The sequence below is a fragment of the Mesoplodon bidens genome (genome assembly GCF_964165515.1).
Source record: "Mesoplodon bidens genome assembly, chromosome: 4".
NCBI lineage: Eukaryota > Metazoa > Chordata > Mammalia > Artiodactyla > Ziphiidae > Mesoplodon > Mesoplodon bidens.
Window position 1 is genome coordinate 31,509,710 of NC_138160.1, and position 25,526 is coordinate 31,535,235.

General features: G+C 39.9%; 1 protein-coding gene across 8 annotated transcripts in view; it reads right to left on the bottom strand.

Moving 5' to 3' along the window:
• Positions 1 to 17,442, bottom strand: part of CPLANE1 (ciliogenesis and planar polarity effector complex subunit 1) — a 138,504-nt gene extending 121,062 nt beyond the window's left edge. For all 8 annotated transcript variants that reach the window (XM_081231049.1, XM_081231050.1, XM_081231051.1 and 5 more), the window contains exons 1-14: positions 17,248 to 17,442; positions 13,403 to 13,529; positions 12,238 to 12,373; positions 12,000 to 12,119; positions 11,374 to 11,606; positions 9,499 to 9,605; positions 7,883 to 8,039; positions 7,357 to 7,460; positions 6,035 to 6,217; positions 3,387 to 3,636; positions 3,065 to 3,220; positions 2,121 to 2,890; positions 1,375 to 1,583; positions 1,096 to 1,176 (exon numbers count right to left, since the gene is read on the bottom strand). In XM_081231049.1, the coding sequence (XP_081087175.1) occupies positions 1,096 to 1,176; positions 1,375 to 1,583; positions 2,121 to 2,890; positions 3,065 to 3,220; positions 3,387 to 3,636; positions 6,035 to 6,217; positions 7,357 to 7,460; positions 7,883 to 8,039; positions 9,499 to 9,605; positions 11,374 to 11,606; positions 12,000 to 12,119; positions 12,238 to 12,373; positions 13,403 to 13,483 (2,587 nt within the window). In that variant the 5' untranslated portion in view covers positions 13,484 to 13,529; positions 17,248 to 17,442. The remainder of the gene's footprint in view (positions 1 to 1,095; positions 1,177 to 1,374; positions 1,584 to 2,120; positions 2,891 to 3,064; positions 3,221 to 3,386; positions 3,637 to 6,034; positions 6,218 to 7,356; positions 7,461 to 7,882; positions 8,040 to 9,498; positions 9,606 to 11,373; positions 11,607 to 11,999; positions 12,120 to 12,237; positions 12,374 to 13,402; positions 13,530 to 17,247) is intronic.
• Positions 17,443 to 25,526: the final 8,084 nt, after the last annotated feature.

A 25,526-nucleotide genomic window follows, 5' to 3' on the forward strand; every position in this document is an offset into this window, starting at 1 on the left:
CATCAAAAACTCCATGTAGGAGACCTTCCCTGTTGGTCCAGTGGTTAAGAAACCGCCTTCCAATGCAGCGGACACAGGTTCAATCCCTGGTTGGGGAACTAAGATCTCACATGTCACGGGGCAACTAAGCCTGCACACCGCAACTTATGAGCCTGCGAAACGCAACTACTGAGCCCATACGCTCCAGAGCCTGAGTGCCACAACTAGAGAGAAGCCCATGTGCTGCAATGAAGATCCTGTGTGCCGCAACCAAAACCCAATGCAGCCAAATAAATAAATATTAAAAAAAATTCCATGTAGCCCATAATAAGTCTAACTCACAGGAAATTCTTTTTAAATTTTTAAATTTAATTTTATTTTATTTTTGGCTGCGTTGGGTCTTGGTTGCTGCGTGCGGGCTTTCTCTAGTTGCAGTGAGCAGGGGCTGCTCTTCATTGCAGTACATGGGCTTCTCTTTGTTGCATAGAACGGGCTCTAGGGGTGCAGGCTTCCGCAGTTGTAGCACACAGGCTTGGTAGTTGTGGCACGCGGGTCCAGTTGCCCCATGGCATGTGGGATCTTCCCAGATCAGGGCTCGAACCCGTGTCCCCTGCACTGGTAGGCGGATTCTTAACCACTGCGCTACCAGGGAGGTCCCACAGGAAATTCTTAAAGTTGAATTACTTAAGGGCAGAGAGCCTTAGCTCCATGTTTCTATAAGTCTGTAATAAGGTGACAAATTACCTGACCCATAGTTTCTCGTTTAGATACTTGCAGTCCACTAAATGACAAAATATATATTTTTTTAATTTGGGATTAAGTCTCATTTTTTCCCTATCAACAATCAATCACAGGTTCCACCACTAACCAAAAAAAGGACAGAGGAGCCTTATCTATAGATAACAGAAAAAATTCTTAGTGCCACAATTTCCAAGACTAAGAATAATTTTAAATAACTATTTCTGACAGTAAAGGTACCTACAATATGTATGCTATTTGAGCATTAAGAAATGGTGAGCACTCAGAAACCTGAAATAACTTTTAAGCTCAACAGCATGCTAAAATATGGTCCTACCCATATTATGGCAAATATTATTTTTCTTAACACTCCCCTACCTTTCTCTTGGGTTTCTTGAAGAGCTTTCTTCCATAGCTGAACAGACTTTTCATATGATCCTAATAGGAAACACTCTTCCCCTACAAAGTTTTTAACCAAAAATTAGTGCTGGTTCATTAAATTCCTTTATAAACATGTACTCATTTTAAAATTTAGTGGATACGGCGCCACCAGAAATTATTTTGAAAAGCAAATAATTGCAACCAACTAATAAAATCAAAGTCCAACTAACCATATCACTTATTCCTGGAGTTAGAAATTGTTTATAAGATACTGACCACTGACAGATTTAAGTTCTACGGTCTGGTTCCAGAGAACTCCAGCAGTCTGCAATTCAGCCTGTATATGACAGAACAGGGACTTGACAGTAGATGCCTCGTGTGTCATCTTCTCAGTTAACTGTACGTCATCGTCAGGAACTCTCTGACTTAACTGTGTTTGATACCATGAAGTTTTTCTGTACAATACTCTCCAGAGAACAATCAACCTGCACACAAAATTAGGTAGTCATAAAAATCAAATTTCAGACTAGGGATAAGAATGAGTATAGCCTCCGCATTCGCCTTTGTTTTCCTGCATTCTTCTTCACGGAGGTAATAACATGTATACAAACGGATCAGAGTTAAATATACAACAAAGTCCACTGATCGAGAAATGCGTATTTTTAAAACGTTCATAAATGCTTTATGTACCTGTGGTCATTTTTCTATAGTGCTTATCTAAACCAAAATCCTTCAACAGTATCATGGATGCCCAAGACTAATAAAATATATGTGTTGAATAATATTTGGCATAAATCCTATAACGTAAAATCTATAATGCTGAGTGCTAATGGGTACAAGGTTTCTTTTGAGGGTGATAAAAATATTCTGGAATTTGTGCTAATAGTTCTACAAGCCTGTGACTATACTAAAGATCACTGAATTGTACACTTTAAAATGGAGAATATTACAGTATGGGAATTATATCTCAATTCTGAAAAATCTATAAAGCTGATGGTCTCCTAATATTAAAGTCATTATACCTGTGTCCTGGCTGTTGAACAAAATTTAATGTTTGAGGACGAATCTTGAAAGATGAATTCCATGACCAGTTTTTCCAAGCACCACTATCTTGAAACATTTGAAAAATGGGTACCACCAATGAGTCTTGCTTTGCTGTTCTACTTCCATCAGTTGATGCTGAAATAACTTCTGGTTGAAGACTGTATATGCCATTTAAATGATCAGCTACCATTCTGAGTAAATGAAAACAGGCTAAAAGCTTCTTTGAGAATAACTGATTCTGTTGTTGCTGTGTCAGCAAAAGCTTTATAGTATTTGAGGTCAGCTTTACCAAATGTCCTACATCTTGTCTGTATCTCATATCCCAGTACTGGATTGATAAACACTGATGAAAAAGTTGAAAGATACAAAGTACCCATGCATTACGTCTTGGGCTCTTACTTAAAAAAAGATCAAGTTTGGGGAAAGGACATTTTATAAATTGAAGAATGTACAAAAAATGAGTGATACAAACTACTGTGTAATTTAACATTAAGTTTTTTTCTGTCACATTTTTTGAAATTCCTATAGTCCATGCTGCAAGGAGATTTTTCTGGACAGAATGCAGTTCTGTAACAGTTTTATCTGTCTCCTCAGTATTATCTTTTGCATGTATGGTATCAAACATAGAGGCAAATTCCAATCTTCCTTCTTTGGCACTACTAAACAATAGATGATTCTTTTGGTTCCAAAAAGAAAATAAGTTGTTTGGAAAATGTTCGCCCTCATTACTTTCTTCGGCTTCAAAATCCTAAAACATGAGTGAAAAAAAATTATACTTAATATCATTTGATTCCTTACAAGTAGAATCACTTTAGTGCTCTCAAATTTCTCTTCCCTTTAATGAAAGAAAAAGAAAATATGTTTCTTGGAATAAAGTCAATATGTAACTGTTCAAAGTAAATAAACCATTGTTACTAAGTACCTGCAAATCTGCTGTTTTTTCATTTAACTTCATTGTTTCTTCTGCCTGCAAGAATCTGGGAACAGCAGAATCAGCTAAATTTTCATTTCTGTGGTGTTTTAACAAGCTAGATCTTAGGGAATCCAGTGACTGCAAGTTCAGCCCTTGGCCTTTTGGCTATAGAAGAAAAAAGATTTCCAGAGCAAAATTTTATCGATAATTGTACTACAAACAATTAAAACATCTATAGATAACTGTATACAATCCAAGGCTATCAGTACAGTTTTAAATTTGAAAGGACTAAGAAGTCAACTTTTACTAGTGGTACCAAAAAGCACTATACCTTAGACAATATCAAACTTCCGTATGTTTTCTCAAGCCTCTGTGTTGAATCAAGTAGAAGGGATCTCATGAGCACTGATGGAGACAGATTATCAAGAAATCGAAGGGTTGTGACCATGTATCCATCAGAAATAATGAGGTAGGGTAACCGTGAATGTGCTTTTATAGAAAATCTCTGTCTCATAGGGTCACTATCAGAAGCTGATGAATCTACAGAATTATCTGAATCTTGAAGTGTAAACTGCTGTGGTCTAGCAAACAAACACCAAAATTCAAGAATTAGCAAGAGAAAAATCTTAAAGGAAACAATTATGTTATTCCAAAGAAAAAACAAAACAATTAAAAGTTCCAGAATGATGAAAAAGCAAGCAAATTAAATGCAAAAATATTAAATGTGCATATATCTGTGAGGAAAACATAAGTGATTAAATAATACAGAGGTTTATGTGTTTTTTAAAATTTTCCCAGCGTTGTGGCACTTACTCTGTCTTGTTTTTTGCTTTTGTATTTTTGCGGTACGCGGGCCTCTCACTGTTGTGGCCTCTCCCTCTGCGGAGCACAGGCTCCAGACGTGCAGGCTCAGCGGCCATGGCTCACGGGCCCAGCCGCTCCGTGGCATGTGGGATCTTCCCGGACCGGGGCACGAACCCGTGTCCCCTGCATCGGCAGGCGGACTCTCAACCACTGCACCACCAGGGAAGCCCTCTGTCTTGTTTTTAATCTAGTTTTATACAACCTTTTTCAGAAAATAATTGAGGCAGTTCATTTTTACTAATAAAGAGTTAGTTACCTTTCCTTCTTACTATCTATTTAAATATACTTATAAGAATATAATTAGGAGCTATGAGTATATTTGTTATTAAGGAGGAGAAAGAAAAGAAACAGGACATTTGGAGAGGATGGTGATAAGTATAATTTTATCAGCTTAAGATTAAATCTGACTGAGTTTCCACATAAGTGTAGTTATTTATTTTTATGGTGGAGTACCTGATTCTGATTACTTAATATCACTGATTTTTAACTTTGGAGCTTTATAAATATAAAGAGAATAAAGAAAATATAATTTTTTTTCTGGTTAGGAAACTAATCAAATATAGATTTTATTAGCCAAATGATCCACAATAGAAGATTGGTTTCAGAATGTACATGCTGTGAAATTTATAAAACCATTAAAAAGTGACTCCATGGAAAGATGTATGACATACTGTTATATCAAAAAAGCAAAATAGTAAACAACATATATCATATAATTTATTTTGCTTTAAAAAAGAAACTAATATTGTTATAAATGTTATATAAAAATTTTAAATTTAGAGGACAACAGACTAAAATGCTAATAATTGCTATCTCTGAGGAATAGGATTACAAGTCTCACTTTCTTCATTATTTACTTTTTTTTTTTTTTTTTTTTTTTTTTTGTTACGTGGGCCTCTCACTGTTGTGGTCTCTCCCCTTGCGGAGCACAGGCTCCGGACGCACAGGCTCAGCGGCCATGGCTCACGGGCCCAGCCGCTCCGCGGCATGTGGGATCTTCCCGGACTGGGGCACGAACCCGTGTCCCCTGCATCGTCAGGCGGACTCTCAACCACTGCGCCACCAGGGAAGCCCCATTATTTACTTTTGTAGCATTTGATTTTTAAGTTTTTTTTAAAGCAATGAATATGTATTATTTTTGTAGTCAAAAAAAGCAATCCATTTTGAAAGCCCCTAAATACTCATTTTAAAGGAAAATGTGAGGAAATTTAAGTCAATTATGAATCAGACCATAAGAAATAAGGAAAAACACTTTCACTGCACAAAGTGACAAGTTTTTCCATTAGAACTTTCTATTGCTAAAAATTAAGCAAAACTTTTGCTAAATATAATCAAGGACACATCCCTCCTCAGTTTCTTTTCTATACAGCAAAGGGAATGGATTAGTTTCAAAGACCTCTTCCAATGCTTTTGATTTGTAAATAGGTGTCTATATGTGTCTAGCCATATATAATAATATTAACATCAATAACAGCAAATATTTACTGACCACTTATTTTATGCCAGAACAGTGTTAAAGCAATTTATAATTATTTACTATCTTACTTCATTCCCTCAACTCTAAGAGACAATTACGGTCGTCTTCATTTCACAGTAAAAGAAACAGAGTCTTAAGAATAACTTACCCGAAGTCACACAACTAATAAGTAGAACCAAGGTTTGAATCTTGTTCTGACTCCAAAGCCAAAATGCTTCATGATCTCACAAGTAAAAATTAAAATATGGCTAAATTCTCAAGTCTACTACCCATTTCCAACAACTTTTCTCCTTTTTCCCTCTGGGAGAAAAGTAGATACATATGTGCTCTGCTTTTGAAACAATAAAAGATATACCACACTCCTATTAATTGTTATATCGAAGAAGTTACTTTTTTTAGTGCTATTAAATATTTAAATAACATATACTTACATAGTCACAATGTCAAATTTTCACCGGGATTAAGCCACAAAAAGAAACAGAAGAAAACTATAAATAAGAAGCGGATAGTGAGATGACAGACTCAAAGAAAGAATAAGACAATTTGAAAGACGAAATTATATTAAAAAAATACACAGTAAAGTAATAGCAAAAGAGAAAAACTTCTGTAAATATATTAAAACAATTCAAATGTCTCACCTATATGTTATTAGTGGGTGAAGAGGAATAAATTCTGCTGGCCCAAATTCTACAGAGCAACCAAATGTAATTAACGTTAGCAATTCACCTTGGCAGGTCAATAAAACCAGGGAGCCACGTTTTAACACACAAGCCAGAAAAAGACTATCATGAGTCCAGCTGATATCACCTACCCAGTAGGACCTAGAAAAAACAAGACAATATGTTTAGAAAAGGACTCTCTACAATGTCTTTGACAATTTATAATGGCCAAGAAGGGCTGAGACGCTTTGAAAAATAAGGTCAAAAGAATGAATAGTAGGCAAATGTCACATACATTTCATGTATTTTACTTCCCAGAAAAAAAGGTAAGAAAAAAGGAGTTCGCTCATAAACATCCACTCCATACAACATACAAATTATAAATTTACTTAGATTCATAAGCAAATCATAAGATGAAAATAAGACCTAACAAAGTAAAGTTTTTGTCACTTACATTATAATTAGAACAACTTCTAATCCTAGTGGTGTCCAAAACTAAGACCTCCTGGTAGATTTGAAGGTCAATACCACAGCTGTCTTCTCTGCAGTCTGCCAGAGCTCCACTCAGTAGCAGACTCCCTCTTCCCAAAGCCATCTTTACTACTCCTTAACTATCTGGTAATATTAATGTTTCTTTCATGGAGACAAAAAATAGCTCCTCCTCATGTGAATGATGGATACCCTAAGTCAAACAGACCACTGAACTGAGACTAGTAATATTTCTAGAAAGGAGATTTTGGGGAGAGAAAGAAAATAAAAAGGCAAGGCTGGATGAACCTGAAAACTTTGGAAATTCAGAGAGCAGCAGAGAAAACAATTCAGAATAGGAACTTAGAGGAAATTTTCCTACTCTATAATCCTTCATAGGTCCATGTGCCATCCAAAATCACCACTTATGGTACTATCCACCCGTATGCAGAGAATGTTAACTTTGTTTAAAAAGCTAGAAACACCTCAGCCTGAGTATACAATGGTCTTCCCAACCCAGGTTTTTTCATTTCAGCCTCTCTAACTTAGCCCAGTATTTCTCTACCCAGTCATAATTCCACTCTTCCCAAGATAACACAGAAAGAAATGAGAGAAAAGAAAATGAGTTCATGTATCTTCCACCCTTCCTTAAAGTATTTAAGCCTTTCCTTATACAAAGCAATTTTTAGAATCTATCAAGCACAAATGCTGAAAGTTGCATCACCTATCTAAACATCTATTTAGACACCTACTGAATTATCAGTGCCTTAAACTTATTAAACTATTAAAAAAGAAAATAAAAACACTATTCAGAAATACAAAAAAACCCTTACCTGATAAGTGTAGCTGGAACCACAGGATTCTTATTACTACATCCTTTAAGGCTACCACAGAGTGTAACAAAATTCAGTGTGTTTATAAATAATACCTGAGTTGCCTAGAAAGAAAAAAAAAGATTAAAAAAACCATTAAAATTATTTTACTTATAATTCTGAAGACCTAGAGATCTATTATAACAATGAACTACCTAGTCTTTGCCAACTGGCAAGATAATACTGACCACCTATAACTTTTCTCTCTTTTATACTACATTTTAAGAATATCAGTTACCACTTTGCCCTTCTTTCTTCATTTTCCATTATCCTCTTTTCACCTCTGAAGGCCAAATTCTGAAAATTATGGCAGCTAATGCAAATAACTTTACTAATTTACAATGTTGAGGTGGATCAGAAAACACCAATTTAAAGAATATAAAGTAATATTAAGGAAAAAAACTATACTCAGGGGGAAAAAAATCTCAAAACTGAACTAAACTCTCTCTTTTACAGGTTACTTCCAAGACAGATTACATTTACTGACCTTTGGGTCTTTCTGATTAAGAGTTACTGCCAGGGTAATGCCATCTCTTGAAAATGCAGAAATTAGAGCTCCTCTTGACTTTACTGGTTCACATTTAGGAATCAGACTGCACAGAAGGCAATCTTGTTGTGCCCACTGAACATGGTATGTCAATGATCTAAGTAGTGAAATCATTGAAAACAGAAAGTATAGTAACTTTTAAATTAACATATACTTCATTACAAAAAATTAAAGGGTTCAACTAAATTCGTACACGTGCACATATATTTGGGGTCTCGTAGCAACTGTTCACAAGTTTCATCCAGGACACAAAAGAGCAATTGCTAGTTAAACAAGGTCCGTATCAGAGTTTTGTTAATAATGGCATGTTCTGTAGCCAGCCCCAAACACATCTGCATCCACTAAAAGTTTAGATACACATACTTCTACATTATTACAAACATTTTTACAGGTATTAAATAGGTGAGAAGAGGGGATTTTTAGGATAGTGGCAATGTTCTATATTTGATATGAGGATGGTTACAGGCATATGTATATTTATCGAAGTCCACCTAGTTGTACATTTAAGATTTGTTCATTTTACTTTATATAAATTACACCCAAATAACTGCTAGCATAAAAAATAAACAGAAAAAAACAAAAAACCTCACTATTTTACTAAATCTTAGTCATTATATGCTTTTAATGCATTCTTTCTATTTCATTGGGCTTTTTAAAATAAATAAAATTACTTTTAATTGAAAAAATACTTGAGCATTTAAAAGGTACAGTAGTAAATTCAAGTTATTTCCTTTTCAAAATTCAATTGATTTGGAACTTCCCTGGTGGCACAGTGGTTAAGAATCCGCCTGCCAATGCAGGGGACATGGGTTCGAGCCCTGGTCTGGGAAGATCCCACGTGCCGCGGAGCAACTAAGCCTGTGCACCACAACTACTGAGCCTGCACTCTAGAGCCTGTGAGCCACAACCATTGAGCCCGTGAGCCACACTACTGAAGTCCGCACACCTACAGCCCATGCTCCGCAACAAGAGAAGCGACTGCAATGAGAAACCCGTGCACTGCAACGAAGAGTAGCCCCCACTCACTGCAACTAGAGAAAGCCCGTGTGCAGCAAAGACCCAATGCAGCCAAAAATAAATAAATAAATAAATAAATTTATTTTTAAAAATTCAATTGAATTACTTTTCAAAGGAGTTATTTTTATAGTCTTAATACAAGTAAGACCAGAGTCTGTCTGCCTTACCTTTTATGTGTTCTTGATTCCAAGAAGAGAAACAAAATAAAAACAAGAAAAACTTTCTATAATAGACATTCAAAATGAAAAGTAAAGAAGCAGAACAATACTTACAGGAAGAAAGAATTTGTAAAGCCTCAGAAGTTGATATTCACATTTCACTTACTAATCTTATTACATATTTATGGGCCAAAAGATAACAATGTTTTAAAAGGGATAGAGGGACCTCCCTGGTGGTCCAGTGGTTAAGACTCCATGCTTCCAATGCAGAGGCACAGGTTCAATCCCTGATAGGGGAACTAAGATCCCACATGCTGCATGGAGTGGCCAAAAAAAAAAAAAAGCAGATAGAAAACTAGGAAGAAGAAACATTTACCTCACCTTATAGATGTAAATACATTTTCATGCCAGCGAATTGCTAGAAATGTTAACTTCAGGCATTCCCCGGAATAGAAAGTAAATGAACACAAGCAGCAGTCTCCAAATAACTGTAGATAAATTTAATATACTTTAGTATATAATTAATCTGAAAATAAATCAAGAGGACCTAGAGATTGTCATACTGAGTGAAGTCAGACAAAGAAAGAGAAATATCCTATGATATAGCTTATATGCGGAATCAAAAAAAAAGAAAATGATACAAATGAACTTATTTACAAAACAGAAACAGACTCACAGACTTAGGGAACGAATTTATGGTTACCAGGGGGTAAGGGTGGGGAGGAGGAATAGTTAGGATGTTTGGGATTCACATGTACACACTGGTATGTTTAAAATAAATAACCAACAAGGAAAAAAAATAAAATTAATTAAACTATAAATAAAATAAACTAATGCCTGAAAGAACAGCAAAAAAAAAAAAACAACCAAACAACAAACCCCCCCACATATTTCTCATCATAAATAAAATAAATGAAATATATCAAGAGCCTGCTCATATTTTTATTAACATGTAGCTGAACATTAAGCTAAAGACTAAGTGATTAATTTCTGAGCCACAGGCATATCTCAAATGGGAAATCAAGGTGCAGTTTACTCTCTTTAGAAAACACTGCCTTTACTCTGGCTGTAACTGGAAATATTCTAATATATATTTTTTTCTCTTCTTTTACAGTTACATATTATTTATTTATTTGTAATTAATTTATTTTATTTATTTGGCTGTGTTGGGCCTTAGTTGTGGCATGCGGATCTTCGTTGCAGCGTGCGGGCTTTTCTCTAGTTGTGGCTTATGGGCTCTAGAGAGCACAGGCTCAGTAACTGTGGCTCTCGGACTTAGCTGCCCTGCAGCACGTGGGACCAGGGATCGAACCCACGTCCCCTGCATTGGAAGGTGGATTCTTAGCCACTGGACCACCAGGGAAGTCCCTATAGTTACATATTATTTAAATTAGGGCACTACCCATGGGGGTGGAGGAAAACAACAAAAGTTCAAAATGCAATTTCTAACAATAGTAGATTGGGTAATAAAATGTTGGTCCATACATACAAAGAGTACCATGCAGCTATTCTGAATGCTTTTAGTTAATGAACGTGTTATTTCCTGGGAATTAAATGGCTTACTTAATATCACTAATTCTAGCTTTTTTTAAATCCTTCCAACAAATATTTATTTATTTTTTTTATTTATTATTGCAGTATAGTTTCTTTACACTGCTGTGTCAGTTTCTGCTGTAGAGCAAAGTGAAACAGCCATATGTATACATATATCCCCTTTTTTGGATTTGCTTCCCATTTAGGTCATGACAGAACACCAAGTAGAGTTCCCTGTGCTATACAATAGGTTCTCATTAGTTATCATTTTATATTTAGAAGTGTACATATGTCAATCCCAATCTCCCAACTCATCCCACCACCCCCTTCCCCCTTGGTATCCATCCATATGTTTGTTCTCTACATCTGTGTCTCTATTTCTGCTTTGTAAATAAGATCATCTATACCATTTTTCTAGATTCCACATATATGCGTTAATACACGATATTTGTTTTTCTCTTTATTACAAAACTAGTTATATTCTAAAACTAGGGAAAAGTATAACTAGGAAGCTCTAAGTTCAAACCATTTTTAATAAACATCTTTTAAAATGTGACCAAGAAATATAAAAATACCTTTTCCGTGATAATTTCACCATTACTATGACAATTAATGATGCCTGGAGATATATAGCTATGCCATTACACACTCTGCTCAACAGCTTCCCAGATGGTGTCTGTTCTTAGAGTCTGAGATCTCCACCACTTCTGATTTGGATTTTACCTCATTTTTTATAAAAACAGCATGCACTACAGCTTCTTTATCTTCAGTGGAAGGCAAATGAACTGCTTCTTCAGGTACGATCTGGGACCACTGGCCCACCAACGAAGGGCTTTTAGAAGATAAGATATTCTTGAATTCCAAATGTTCCCAAAGAAATATGCATCCAGAAGGAGTTATAAGCAGAACTCTTTTCCCATTGCCAGATACATACAAGTACAGTCTCAAAGAGCTTGCTAGAAAACAACAAAAAAAAGTAATTACACCTCTGAAGTCTGAATTCCCACAAAAAAGTACAAATTTTATCTATTCTGACAATAAGGAACCTAAATGATGCTTCCATTCAGAATGTAAAACTAAGGCACTAGTAATAAACTAAAAGTACAAATTATAACATTTATCATGTACTCATATGTGGTATTAGGAACCCACTGTTACCACAGATATGTAAGGCATGCCAGATTTTTCTTCTTCAAGATGAACCTAATTGTCACAAACAACACCAAAAAAATACTTACAGATATAAGGGAAAATACATATATATACAGACATATATATTTACACAGAGATATATTTCTTTTCTCCTATATATCAAGTTAAACCAATTTAAACAAATAAAAAACTCCCACCTACTGCAGCTTTAATCATTTCTTTAGGCTTTTCAGTTGCTTGTATAGTTTTCAAACAATCTTGATCTTTGTTCCAGAGGAAAAGCTCCCCTGTAGCAAGTACCCCAGCCAGCCAGGCATCTGCTTCCAAAAAGGAAACACAATACTTATAATCTAACATTTCCCTTAATATTACTCCCAAAATTATTTTAAAAAATACAGTTAATCTAGCCTTTTGAAAATATCAGTACTACTTAACCATTACTGGACGTTGTTAGGACTGTAACATCCTTCAACAAAGGCTGAAGACTGGGAATTTTCTTCTTTGTCCTTCCTGATAGCAAATTAATTTCATTTATGAATTTATCATCCAAAAGAAAAACAGCTTCATTTTCCTAAGAGAAGAAACACGTGAGAGACTTAAGAGATGCCAGAAGTTAATTCAGCCTCTTACCTAAGTAAGTTATCCCAGAAAAGAAAACAAAGTGACATTTAAGGAAGATTGTATATTTGTACTACACATCATAAAATGAACAATAAGGTTGATTATGTAACCTTAAGATTTTTCATTCTATCTTAAAGTACCTCTTACTAGAATTACTAGGTAGGATGACCTAACAGTTGCACTGAGATTTCTTTGGAGTTTAACATTATAGGAGTGTCTTCCAATTCTGCTAGCCCAAACTGAGTTACCTGCTGTTATCTCATCAATCTGAACAGTAGTACGGGTGAGTTTTAAATTATTTACTTAGATTAAAATAGACATGGCTTCTCATTTCTGAAGCAGTGACATGCTGCTCCTAGACTTCAGTTTTAGAAAACATCGAGAAAATGATCTGAGCTTACTGGAAACCTTCCAGTTGGACACCACACTGCTTCATCACCTGTGTGGGCGTTCCAAGATTCACCAGGACATGAAACTCACCAAACATGTGCCTTTACTCAAAAAGACCCTGTAGTTGTTAGTATGCAGAGTGAAAGCCATGCTCATCCTCAGCAACTGCAGAGAGGTCTTCTGGCTGTGCAATCTCAAAAACCGGGACTTGCAGGGTGAAGAAATTATGTCCCAGCATTCCCAGGAGAGCACAGCAAATGAGAGTGAGGATGATACATCATCCCAGGTCTCCAAGAGCAAAGAAACAGAGGACTGTGAAGAAGATTAAGCAAGTTTATGGAGAAAAGGAGCAAGAGAGTGATGAGAGTGGTGGCAACTCTGATTAGACCACAGAAAGACTGATGCTCCCTCCCCATCTCTGCCAGCCTGTTACCACACAAATACACAAAACCCTGTTCAGTAGGCAGGTGATCCTTCTACAGATGATACTGTATTTTGTGAAGGCCATAGAACATTCTTTGATCTTAGAGGCAAAGCACACAGTTAACACATATTAGAACTGATATTGTAGGATTAAAGAAAAACCTACCTGTCCCAACCAGGAGACTCGTGGCCAGGGTTTTTTCTGCTTGATACTCGTTGAGGTCAAAACTTCTAATCTTATCTCCATGCTTGCTGAGATATCAATGACCAATTAAGTCAAAAGTCACAAGATGCTGTAAAAATCAAAACAAACAAAAAAATGATAATAGCCCATAATACTTACTGAGGATCTTAATTTAGAATTTTCATAAAGTTTTAGTAGATTACTTTTTCATCAGCTCAAGTTAACTCTTTTTAAGGTAAGATGCTGACAATTTATTCGTATCTCATCTTGAATAGTCAGACAAAATGTATTTGCTTTTCGACAAGTTATTTCTCAGACTATGAAGATAAACATGAACTAGGAGAACATCTTGACAATATAGTTTCTATGTGATTTGATTTTCTCAGTGTGGCAGGTTGTATTTTCCAAAGATGGCCACAAAAATACCTCCCATCCCATATGCTCTTCTTACACTATGACTTTAATACTCTTCTCATTGAGAGCTCTGGTCTATGCCTCATCCCTTGAATTTGGGTGGTTTTTGACTACTTTGACCAAGAGTAAAATGGAAGTGATGCTATGCACTTCCCAAGGCTAGCTCATATAAGGCAATACAACTTTTACCTTACTCTATGGAATAATCACTCTTAAAGCCTTCGATCACCACATAAACAGTCAAACTGCCCTAAGTCACAGAGCTGTAAGAAAGTCCAAACTAGTTGACGTAAAAATGAAGCCTTGAGATAATATGAAGTAAAGATGCCCAGCAAGTCCCCATGCTGGTTGTGGGGATAGTGTGGTAGAGGCCATGAACAGTTTGTTAGAGCCCTATTTGGGTGAGGGAAGCATAATCTTGGGTGAATGGTCCATTCTTGAGTGAATCTTGGGAGGATGTTCACACAGTGGAAGAGCCTGGTACAGTGTATTGGAGCCAGGCACAGTTGAGGACACAGAAGCCATAATGAAAGGGATCCCACAGACCAAACTGAGGACAATTTGAGCATCAAAACAATTATATTAATGGATTTAAAATCCATGGAATAGGGACTTCCCTGGTGGTCCAGCGGATAAGACTCCATGCTCCCAATGCAGGGGGCCCAGTTTCAGTCTCTGGTCAGGGAACTAGTTCCCGCAGGCGTGCCACAACTTAAGAGTTCGCATGCCACAACTAAAGATCCCACGTGCCGCAACTAAGACCTGGCACAGCCAAAATAATAAATAAATAAATATTTAAAAATAATAGGGCTTCCCTGGTGGCGCAGTGGTTGAGAGTCCGCCTGCCGATGCAGGGGACACGGGTTCGTGCCCCTATCCCGGAAGATCCCACATGCCGCGCAGCGGCTGGGCCCGCGAGCCATGGCCGCGGAGCCTGTGTGTCCGGAGCCTGTGCTCCGCAACGGGAGAGGCCACAGCAGTGAGAGGCCCGCGTACAGCAAAAAAAAAAAATAAAAAAAAAAAAATAATAATAATAATAATAAATAGGGGGCTCCCCTGGTGGCGCAGTGGTCGAGAGTCCGCCTGCGATGCAGGGGACACGGGTTCATGCCCCGCTCTGGGAGGATCCCACACGCCGCGGAGCGGCTGGACCCGTGAGCCATGGCCGCTGAGCCTGCGCGTCCGGAGCCTGTGCTCCGCAACGGGAGAGGCCACAACAGTGAGAGGCCCGCGTACCGCAAAAACAAAACAAAACAAAAAAAACAAGAATGGGGGGAACTAAAACGTAATACAAAGAAAAGTAAATCAATCAATAAATTTTAAAAACCACACTGAAGAGAAAAAGGATTAATTCAAGCAACTTTTACGACAGTATTTTGACTATATACTCTCAAACTAAAAATAAAAAGAGCTACAAACAAACCTCAAATTCTTTTTAGTAGGTTTATTTTTCCTAGGGGTATGAGTATAGAAATTATGAAGCAATTTTGTGTGTAGTTTAGGATTGAGCAAATCAGCGCACAATTGACCTTGAACAACTCGGGGGTTAGGGGCACTGATCCTCTGTGCAGTTGAAAATCCAAGTATAATTTATAGTCAGCCCTCTGTACCTGCAGTTCCTTTGTACCCAAGGATTCAACCACCTGCGGATCTTGTAGTACTGTAGTATTTACTACTGAAAAAAATCCAAGTATAAGTGGACCCACACAGTTCAAACCTGTGTTGTTCAAGGGTCAACAATATACTGACAATGAGAGCTACCATCTTCATTGTGGAAGAAAGGGGAAACAATTATAGAACAGGGAAAGGTAAGGAAGAGCCCTAAGGGGCTGGATTAGGATTGGAGGTACAGTATAAAAATCATGATCTCTAGCTCTGTCCTCTAAAAGGGCCTAGAAGCAACGACACCCCAGTAACCATGAGCAAAGTTAACACCCAGACCCCGGTTTCCAAATACCATTCTTCAGTAGGAGGAACCAGAGCTCCTAGGAGAACCTGGTGATTTCAAGGCTGGGGTAGGAAAGGAACCAGAAGAACCTGGAACATCTTGTTGTTTCAAAGTGAGGAAGCAGACACACAATGGGGCGGTGGGGGGGCGGATGTCAAAAAGAAAGAGAAGTGAGATTGGTGGTGTGTGGTAATTCTATTATTTTTTTTTTTTTAGAACCTCACCTCTCCCAGATATGAGAGATTCTGTCTATACTTAAGTATTTATGCCAGGGATTTGCTTTAAAATACTCCCTTTACATCCTTATGAGTTTGTCAATTAAAATGTAAAGGATAGGAGCTTCCCTGGCGGTTCAGTGGTTAAGACTTGGTGCTTCTACTGTAAGGGGCACAGGTTCCATCCCTGCTCACGGAACTAAGATCCCGCATGCCAGGAGGCCAAAAAAAAAAAAAAAAAGTAAAGGATAAAAAGATAGCTAATCATTTCAAGATGTAAAGACAGAGCCCAAAAGAATTTGATGATGGATGGTCTTCTATCTTTTACAACTCTGAAAATCACCTGTTATATAGCAAAGGTTATTTCTGCCTCATACCAAACTGGCACTCAAAACAATAATGCTACGTACGGATGGATACTAATAAACATCACGAAACAAGTCAAATTAGTTCATGGAAGAAAGAGATAAAAGGAAGCTCGATCACACTCACAAAATATGTGTGGAGGAGAAACATGTTAAGTCTACCCCCCCTCCAAAGTACCTTTATTTAAAACACATTGGCGAAAGCAGTTTCAAGTGAATCCAATTGACATGTACACACTGCTATATTTAAAATGGATAACCAACAAGGACCTACTGTATAGCTCAGGGAACTCTGCTCAATAAAAGAGAGAGAGAGAGAGGAGAGGGAGAGAAATCCAAGTTGTTCTGTGGCTTCCACTACAGACGAGTCTGAGAAATCGTGTCCATTCATCCGTGCTCAATTTATCACCCACTAAGGTCAAACACAGGAGCTTCCCCACTTCGCACAAGTCATCCCCAGGGGACCCCTCTGAGATTCCCTACCCAACCCTGCGGGGCAGCGCCGCCCTCTGCCCCGAGAGGTGCCACCGCGGTGCCCACCCGGGACAGGGCGGGAGCTGGAGGACCCCGGTGCGGGGCCGAGGTCTGGCCCGAACCGGGCGTCGTTCCCAGCCATCCGGGGGGAGACCCGGGCCCCTCGGAGCCGCCTAGCCTCCATCAGGCTGAGGGTGCGGCGGCCGGAGGACGACTCCGGGGAAGCTGGGGGACCGGGCAGTGGGAAAGGACGAGGGAGCTGGGTGCGGCGGGGGATGGCGGGACTGGGGAGGTCGCGGGCGCGCAACACTCGAGCGGGTGAGAGAGACGGAGGAGCCCGAGGACCCCGCGGGCCGGACAGCGTGGGGAAGAGGCTGGGGCCGTGAGGGGCAGGAATCTGCGGGCAGTTACCTCCGCCAGGGTCCGGCCCATCCGGGAAGGGGGAAGCGCGGGGAGGCAGAAGGCGAAGCCGGCAGAGCAGGGTAGAAAGCACAGGGTGACGGCCGAGGGCCCAGCCGACGGGAGCCTGCGCCCTGGCGACGGCGGAGGTGGGGGAGGGGACGCGAACGAGCGCCGCCAGTGCGCCTGCCCCGAGCCGGCCGGGAGCTCGGGCGGGAAGCTGGAAATGCTCCTCCCTCCTTTTCTCCTCCCGGTCTCCTCGGGTTTCCCCCGCCCCTTCCTCTCAGCTATTCCGCATCCCCTCCAATCGGCCGCTCCTCCTCCCGTTCCCGGTCTCCTCCTCAGCTTCCGCGGGTCCTTCTGTGTTCACCGTCCCCGTGCGTTCCTCAGACACTCGCCTTTGAGCGCCCAGGCGATGCGCGCCGCGACTAAGATGTAAATCACGGGATGTCAGCACCCTAGTGGAGACCTCTAGAGACCTGAGAATGAACGGGTTGTACACTGCCCTCCACGGATCAAGTGGGCAACTTAAAGCGCTAAGGAAAGCGTTTCTGTACTCACACTCCTAGTGACTTCTATTTACAGCACTGTTTTCGCTCCTGTCCCGCTCCTGCGCACGGTCTGGAAACAGGGGGCAAGAACACGCAGCTCGAGATCTATATTTGGTCTGGAAAAGCATTTTTCTGTAGCTTAAATTTGTATGCCTTAGTCAGGGGCAAGCGTTCCGTTCCCTAGCCGCCCTCCTCTTCACTCACTGATGTCACTGGCCTGGTGTTTGAAGGCATTTTGGCTTGTTACCTTTGGCTAGGCTAGGTATGTTCTGCTGAGTAAATCGCTCAGCCCTCTCAAATGGAAAGATATCGTTATCAGATTGGTTTATCTTGGCACAAGCAAAGGGTACTGGGCAGGAGGACTTCCCACAGCATCGTAAATCACAACTCTCCCTGTGTCTCGGTGTGGGATAAGTGGCAGCTGGGATAATTACCACTTAGCACTATTTACGTCAAAGGTTATAGAACTGAAGTGGTCCAAGGCTACTCAAATCACAAACATCTTACATAAATCTTGCTGGAGTTAGCCCAAGAAGTCTGAAGCAGAACAAAGAAATCCTAACTTATTCCCACAATTTTGTGTTTCCATTTCTAGGTCTTCAGATGTGATAATAATAGGATAACTGTGGCTGACTTTGCTGTGTGGCCATCAGAACTACAGGTATTGGTGCAATTCTGGAGTGACTGTTGTGCACATTTATTCTTTAAAATTTCATGGGAATGCCTACAATTGGCTAACAGAAATTATTGGATTCCTATTACGTGTCATGTGTCAAACATGATGCTAGGTGTAAAGAGAGGAAGACGATGCTGTTCCTATTCAAAAGAGATTCACAGACACTTAAATTACAGTGCAGTGATAAATTTCATGATAGCAGTATGCACAGAACACATTTTTTTCTCTTTGGGAGATGGGCAGGTCAGAAGTATCTAAGCTAGGTTTTCAACAAGGAATAGTTCAATTTGAAGCACATTCATTTTGTGGTGCCTCGTGGACTTGCAGGTGAGCAATTAGAGTCATGGTTCAGAAGCCCAATGGGAGAACTGTAGATGTAGAACATGTAACCTAACCATCTGTCTCTCCATCAGCCTGCCCTGCACTTTTTTAAAGGTCACCTCTCTTTAATATATATTGATGAATAAGGGTTTAATGGAGAAGACCACTTCTTATGAGAGCATCAGAGGGGTGAAGAGAACCAAAAAAGTGGTGTCAGGAAGGCATGAAAGCCTAGGAGGGAAGAGTCTAGGAAGGAGTGGTCAACCATGGGAAAGTCTGAGTAAAGTGAAATAGAAATAAGCTCGAAAATTCCCCCATCAGATTTGGTGTTTCATAGTTATAGTGCAAGATATATAATAACCTAGGTCCTTTATGTAGCAGATAGTGAAATCAAATCTTAACTAGCTTGAGCAAGAGAAGGAATTTATTGTAGGGAGTGTGGAGTATCCCACAGAATCTAAGGAATGATTTCAATAACCAGTTCTTAGGAAGTACTGCAACCAGGACAGATCATAGACTTTCTCTCTAAAAGAATGCTATCCAGTAGAAATTTCTGTGATGATGAAAATGTTCTATGTCTGCTTTGTCCAATATGGTAGCCATTAGCAACAAATGCTATTGAGCACATAAAATGTAGCTAGTGCAACTGAGGCCCCGAATTTTTTATTTTAATTAAATTCAAATAGCCACATGTGGCTAGTGGCTCCTGTATTGTACAGTGCAGCTTTAAAGCCTTTCCATTAACGTGACTCAGCTCCAATTTTTCTCAGCCTGTGTCTCAGTTCAGAATTGCACATCTCTTGGAGGGAAAAATGCAAGTGGTGCAGTTTGGGTAAGAGATCTACTCCTGGAGCAGTCAGCTATGGCTAGGAACACATAGTGCAGAAATGGCTGCTGAGGTCTTGTCTGTGTGTATCTGAGGCCATTCTCCCCTGACAAGGGGAATCATTATAAGCTGAGATCTATTATAAGATGGAGTTGTGAGTTATTTAGGGTAAGAGTAGGCTGCCATATCAAAAAGCCTCTACCATAAATTAGTGGCCTAGAGAACATAGGCAATTATTTCTTTCTTGCGTAACTGTTACAAGGTGAGTGATTCAGTTTGTTAGGGTAGCTTTGCTCCACACAATTATTCAGAGATCTGGGTTCCTTCGACATACTCACTCTGTAATTCTCCAGTATCTTGTTGCATAATCAAGACTGGATTCCAGTGGATTCCAGCCAAAGGAAAGGAGAAAAAGAGAGAGCATACCCACAGTTTTGAGACCTGGGCCCAGAAGTGGTACACAGTATTTCTGGTTATGTTGTATTGGAGAGAACTTTATCACCTGGCCATACCTAACTGCAAAGCAGGCTGGGAAATGTAGATTAGCAACATACCCAGTAAGACTGAAAGAATGATTTTGGTGGTCAATTAGCAGTTTTCATCACAAGTGGTTAGAATATAAAAAATAGTAATACATATTTCCTGCCTTCAAGGGTATCACAGGTTTGGTGAGGAGATAGAAGAGTACGTAACTAGCAATGAATAAGGAACATGCTGTAAGAACCCAAAGAAAAGAGTGACTTAAAACTATTTCTCAAACTTTAGTGTACCTATGAATCATCTGGGAATCTTGTTAAAAATGCAGATTCTGATTCAGTAGGTCTGGGGTGGGTGGGGCCTTAAGATCTGCTCTCCTAAGAAGCCCCCAGGTGATGCCGATTCTGCCAGTCCTTGGACCATACCTTGAGTAGCAAGCAGTTGCAGGTGCAGCAAACACCACAGAGGGAATGGCATTTGAGCTTTGTATTATGGTACAGTGATTAAGAGTCAAATTTTGAATGTTAGACATTTTCCGTTCAATTCCCAACTTTGACTTACTGGCTGATTTAAATTGCTTATCTTTAAGCCTAATAAATATCTTAAGTAATAGAGAACCCCACACAAACTAGATTTAGCAATAAGAGAAGTTGATTGTCTCATTAACCCAGGGGTTTAGCAGGTTTCTTGCAAGTTTTGATCAGGCAGGGCTCTTGTTCTATTTTTCGCGAATTCTCTTCTCTCTGCTCTTTGTCTTCAGGCTGGCTTCTCTTGTGGTAAAGTAAGAAGATGGCACATTTACACTTATTTTGCAAGGAAAATGTAGTTTAAAATTTTCTTCTGTAATTAAACATTCTTCTTCAGCCTCCAACCCAATGTATAGCAGGGAAAGTCTTTACCTTGGCAATTAATGGTACTTCCATTTCTTCTTTGGTAAAGTCTCTTTCAAATAAATGCTGTATCTTGCAGATTGTCTTTTTCTCATTCTGCTCCATCTACAGGGTAGATTCATAAGTGATAGTGGTAGGAGGGGTTGCCCTAAAGGCAATGGGGGAAAGAGTGCTTGCATTCAAATTTTGCTTTTTATATTCTTAGTCATCCCTGCTTCCGGATGTCTGATGTTGGCTCCTGGGTCTCTTGCATTGGTGTCTACTGTGGTGTCTATAGCTAGAGAGTCTCTAATTTCTCCCTGGATGATGCCACTATGCCCACGAAGCCTCAGCCACATCCTTCATCTGTCTATTCTGTTGCCTTTACAGTGGGGTCCCCTTGCTCTCAAGTCCCCCAGAGCATGTGAGAATGTTCTATGTCTTGAACTAGACGTAAGAGCTGAGAGCAGGTCAGGAATGATGACTAAACTCTTTTCTCTAATGATGACAAGTTACCATGTTTTATTCTGCTGGAATCACCCTATCCCCTCATATTGGGAGAGGGGGAGCATCCTAAAGGATAATCTTTTCCAATAATTTGGAAAAGCTACTCTGCTCTCAACATTCTCGTCAACCCCATCCCCATGAGATTTTACCTTGAAATACATGCATGTCTGATTCCTTGTTTCCACGAAGCCAGAGGGGCTTTCTTCTTCCTCCTGGAGAGTGTCCCTCTTATGTATTTTCTGAGTCGTCTCGTGATTGTCCCTGCATTGTGGCAAAATTCCATATTCAGACTTTAATGCATTGAATTTGATATAACAAGAAATTTAGAGAGTCCCTTTCTCTGTGAATAAAGGTGAATTTTTTAGTATGTGCAAAGAACGGGTGTGTTACCCTGGAGGGCAGTGGCTGTTAGGCAGAGGGGGCCCAGTCCCCCTGAGGGTCTCTCAGGGGTTCAGGATGACATCAGGAGCTGAATTGCAGGGCCTGAGACCAAGGAGTTGATTCACAGCGAAATCTTTGGCTTGATGATGGCCCGCTCTCAAGGCTTCCATGCCCTGATGCATACATGTTTGGCTGCTGACATACAGACAGAGGTGAAGCAAATGAAACATAGAGGCAAGATACCTCACAGGGTCTCAAGTGGCATTGCCCTTGTCCCCTGTATGCCTGTGCACCTTCCTCAGGCATGCGTGTGTCTTCTTACCCCCACCTAGAAAAAAAGAAAAAAAAAGTGAACTATTTAGACAGTTGTCTCGCTAAGGAATTGAATAATAATTTTGCTTGGAGACTTGAAGCTGAAAACAAAACCTTTGTTCTAGGTGGTTTCTATCTTCTCTACAAAGAGGTGAATGCCATTGATTCAATGAATGGGTAGTGTGGTGGCTTTATAATGTGTCAACTTGGCTAGGCTGAATTACCTTTCCCAGAATTCCCTTCCCTGCGTGTTGCTAGGTAGAATAGAACACAGGAGAGATTATTATGGGAGATTTGAGGGCAGAATGAAGCAGCAGCTATTTTGGAGCTCCCATATGTGGTCACTGCTAAGGCAGTGGGAGAACTTGCAGCTGCTCTAACTTCCTTTGGATCCTCTTTCAGAGGCTCCAACTCCTGTGACAGGTGTAAATATTTAGCTCCAGGAAGGTCCCAGCCTCTGTAGGACACCAATACCATTAAGGTGACAAACAACAAGAACTGATAGGGATTTGGGTCCATCCTCATGAACTCCAGCTCAAGCTTTCAGGTGCCAGACTTTCATTACTCTCTTCCACTTTGCAGCCATCTTCTCTTGCTGATTGACTGCTCTGTGAACTTCATGCTCCAGCATCTGACACAAAGACAACAGCTGTACAGAGACTATTTGAACCAACTCTCATGATTGCGTAAGGTCAAATTCCTGTACACACGCACAAACACACACACACACACATTTTCTAGTGCTCCTTTCTCTTTGATTGAACCCTGACTGATATAGTGTGCAAGGCAACAAGATTTAACAAATATAAAATTAATTTCTAAAATATTCTTTTAAAATATCATCTCTGTTTTGGTAGCAAAGAGGCTACAGATGAACCAGACCTTAGACTGTCACACCCTACTATCTAGAAAAAAAGATCTATTTCCCCAACCTGGGCTTCACTCTGATTGGAACAACTTAAGTCACATAATCTCTTTGAGTCAATCATCTGGCCTTAAAAAAAATGCATTGATTGCTTTAGGCTTTAGTTAAGTGTCACTGTAACAATGTGAGTTGCAGGATTGCAGTGGCAATAGTTAATCCCAGACTTTCCCTGTCACCTGAAAGGCAGCCATTTTACATTTTAAGTATGCCTTCCGTTACTTGTCACATAGTTGGACAAATAATGAGCAGGTGGCCAGAAGCCATTTTGACTATTAAACTTAGTTATATAATCAGTTGGAGTTGCCAGAGTTGTCAGAGACAAAGGACTTTCTCATGGTGAGTGCTATGGATCCGTATGTCATCCCAAGAGTAGAGACCATCCTCCGATTTCTCTTCCAAGATTCTGCTTCAGAAAGTGGACCCAACAACTGTAACCTGGTAAATGAGTGGCTATGCAGGGATGCCTCAATAGTTTATCCAGCCACTGTTTGGACCTTATCTTTAGATGAGTGTAACAGTACCATCATAACATGCAACCTTTTAATTTCAAGTCCTAAGTTCTCTTCTTGTTTAAATGGCAGTTGGAGTTATTCTACTTCCAGAAAACCCATCAGAAGGAAAAAGACAACCATTATGGCGGGGAAAAGTAAGTCAAATACTAAGACCTGGGCTGTCAGGACAGGAAACAGGAAAGAACATGTGCTTTTAGATAAGGTTCTGTATTTTGATTGAGGTGGTAGTTAAACAAGTGTGTTCACTTTAAGAAAACTTAATATTCTATGATTTGTGTACCCTTCTGTACACTATTTCAAGTAAAAGTTTGTTTTTTATTTTTATTTATTTTTAAAAAATATTTTATTTATTTATTTTGGCTGCACTGGGTCTTAGTTATGGCATGCAGGGTCTTTTCATTGCGGCATGCGAGCTCTTAGTTGTGGCATGCATGTGGGATCTAGTTCCCCGACCAGGGATGGAACCCGGACCCCCTGCATTGGGAGCGTGGTGTCTTATCCACTGGACCACCAGTGAAGTCCCAAAAGTTTGTTTTTTAAAAACATGTTGAAAGCTACAAAACAAAAATAAAAATTAAAGTGGTCCTCTATTGGCTCCCAAACAGATTCACCTTTAAAGGATGAGTAGGACTTTGATAGCAAAGTGGAGAAAGATTATGATTTCAGTTACATCATATGGAACGAATGTAGGACATATTCAGGGAATGTAAAGTGAGCTCCTGTGGCAGATTCTAAATACAAGGCATATTTTGGGTGCTACCTTAGCAGACTCTCTCTTTGAGAACTGCTGTTCTACACACTCAGAGGTGGATCTTAGCAGCCATAACCCTGTCCTCTCATGTCGTCCCATCCCCAGCTAACTAACTAGCCCGATAGGAGTTAAGGCAGTGGCAGATTGGTAAATATGTAACAAGCTTCTCTAGGAGGTGGGGGAGATGTCATGATTTATAGCATTTGCTAATTTCTGTGGGGTAAGTTTTCCCACCATGACTGCTTTCAAGTTAAAGCCTGACATCAACCGGCTCACAAATTTCCTGAAAATTTAACAATCAGCTCTCAAAACCCAGTACTAGGGGCCCCAGAATACCACTGACTTGACTTAAGGCAGGCAAGCCACAATCATCCTGAGAAGGAGAACAATCCTTTTAATAGATTTATCAGAAGAGTGAAGAAGTGTCTTTCCCATAAGCCCACCTCCCCTCACATCTCATTCACCTAGACTGAATCACATGCCCTGGATATAATGTGTCTCAGGTTTCATGAGACACAAACACTGTGTGAAGATGGGTAGGTTGTATTGGCTTTTACCTGTGAGGACCTACTCTGGTTTATGCAGGGGAAGGGAAGATAATCTAATGAAACTGGGTTCCTGTTAGGAAGGTGAAAGAGAAAATGAATGGATAGATTTTAAAATTCATTATACCAGACTTCCCTGGTGGTGCAGTGGTTAAGAATTTGCCTGCCAAGGCAGGGGACACGGGTTCGAGCCCTGGTCCAGGAAGATCCCACATGCCGCGGAGCAACTAAGCCTGTGCACCACAACTACTGAGCCGGCACTCTAGAGCCCGTGAGCCACAACTACTGAGCCCGTGTGCCACAACTACTGAAGCCTGTGCGCCTAAAGCCCGTGCTCCACAACAAGAGAGGCCACCGCAATGAGAAGCCCACGCACCACAACGAAGAGTAGCCCCCGCGCGCCGCAACTAAAGAAAGCCCACGCGCAGCAGCAAAGACCCAAAGCAGCCAATAAATAAATAAATAAATTATTTTAAAAAATTCATTATACCAAGTTCCCTTATAATTAGGTACCCCAAATCAGGTTGCTAATCAGGAAGCTGAAGAACGGGTCATGAATAAACAAAAAATATCCATTATACCAAGTACTGTATCCATTCTAAGATGCACTGCCCATTTCAACATCTCAAACTGGGATG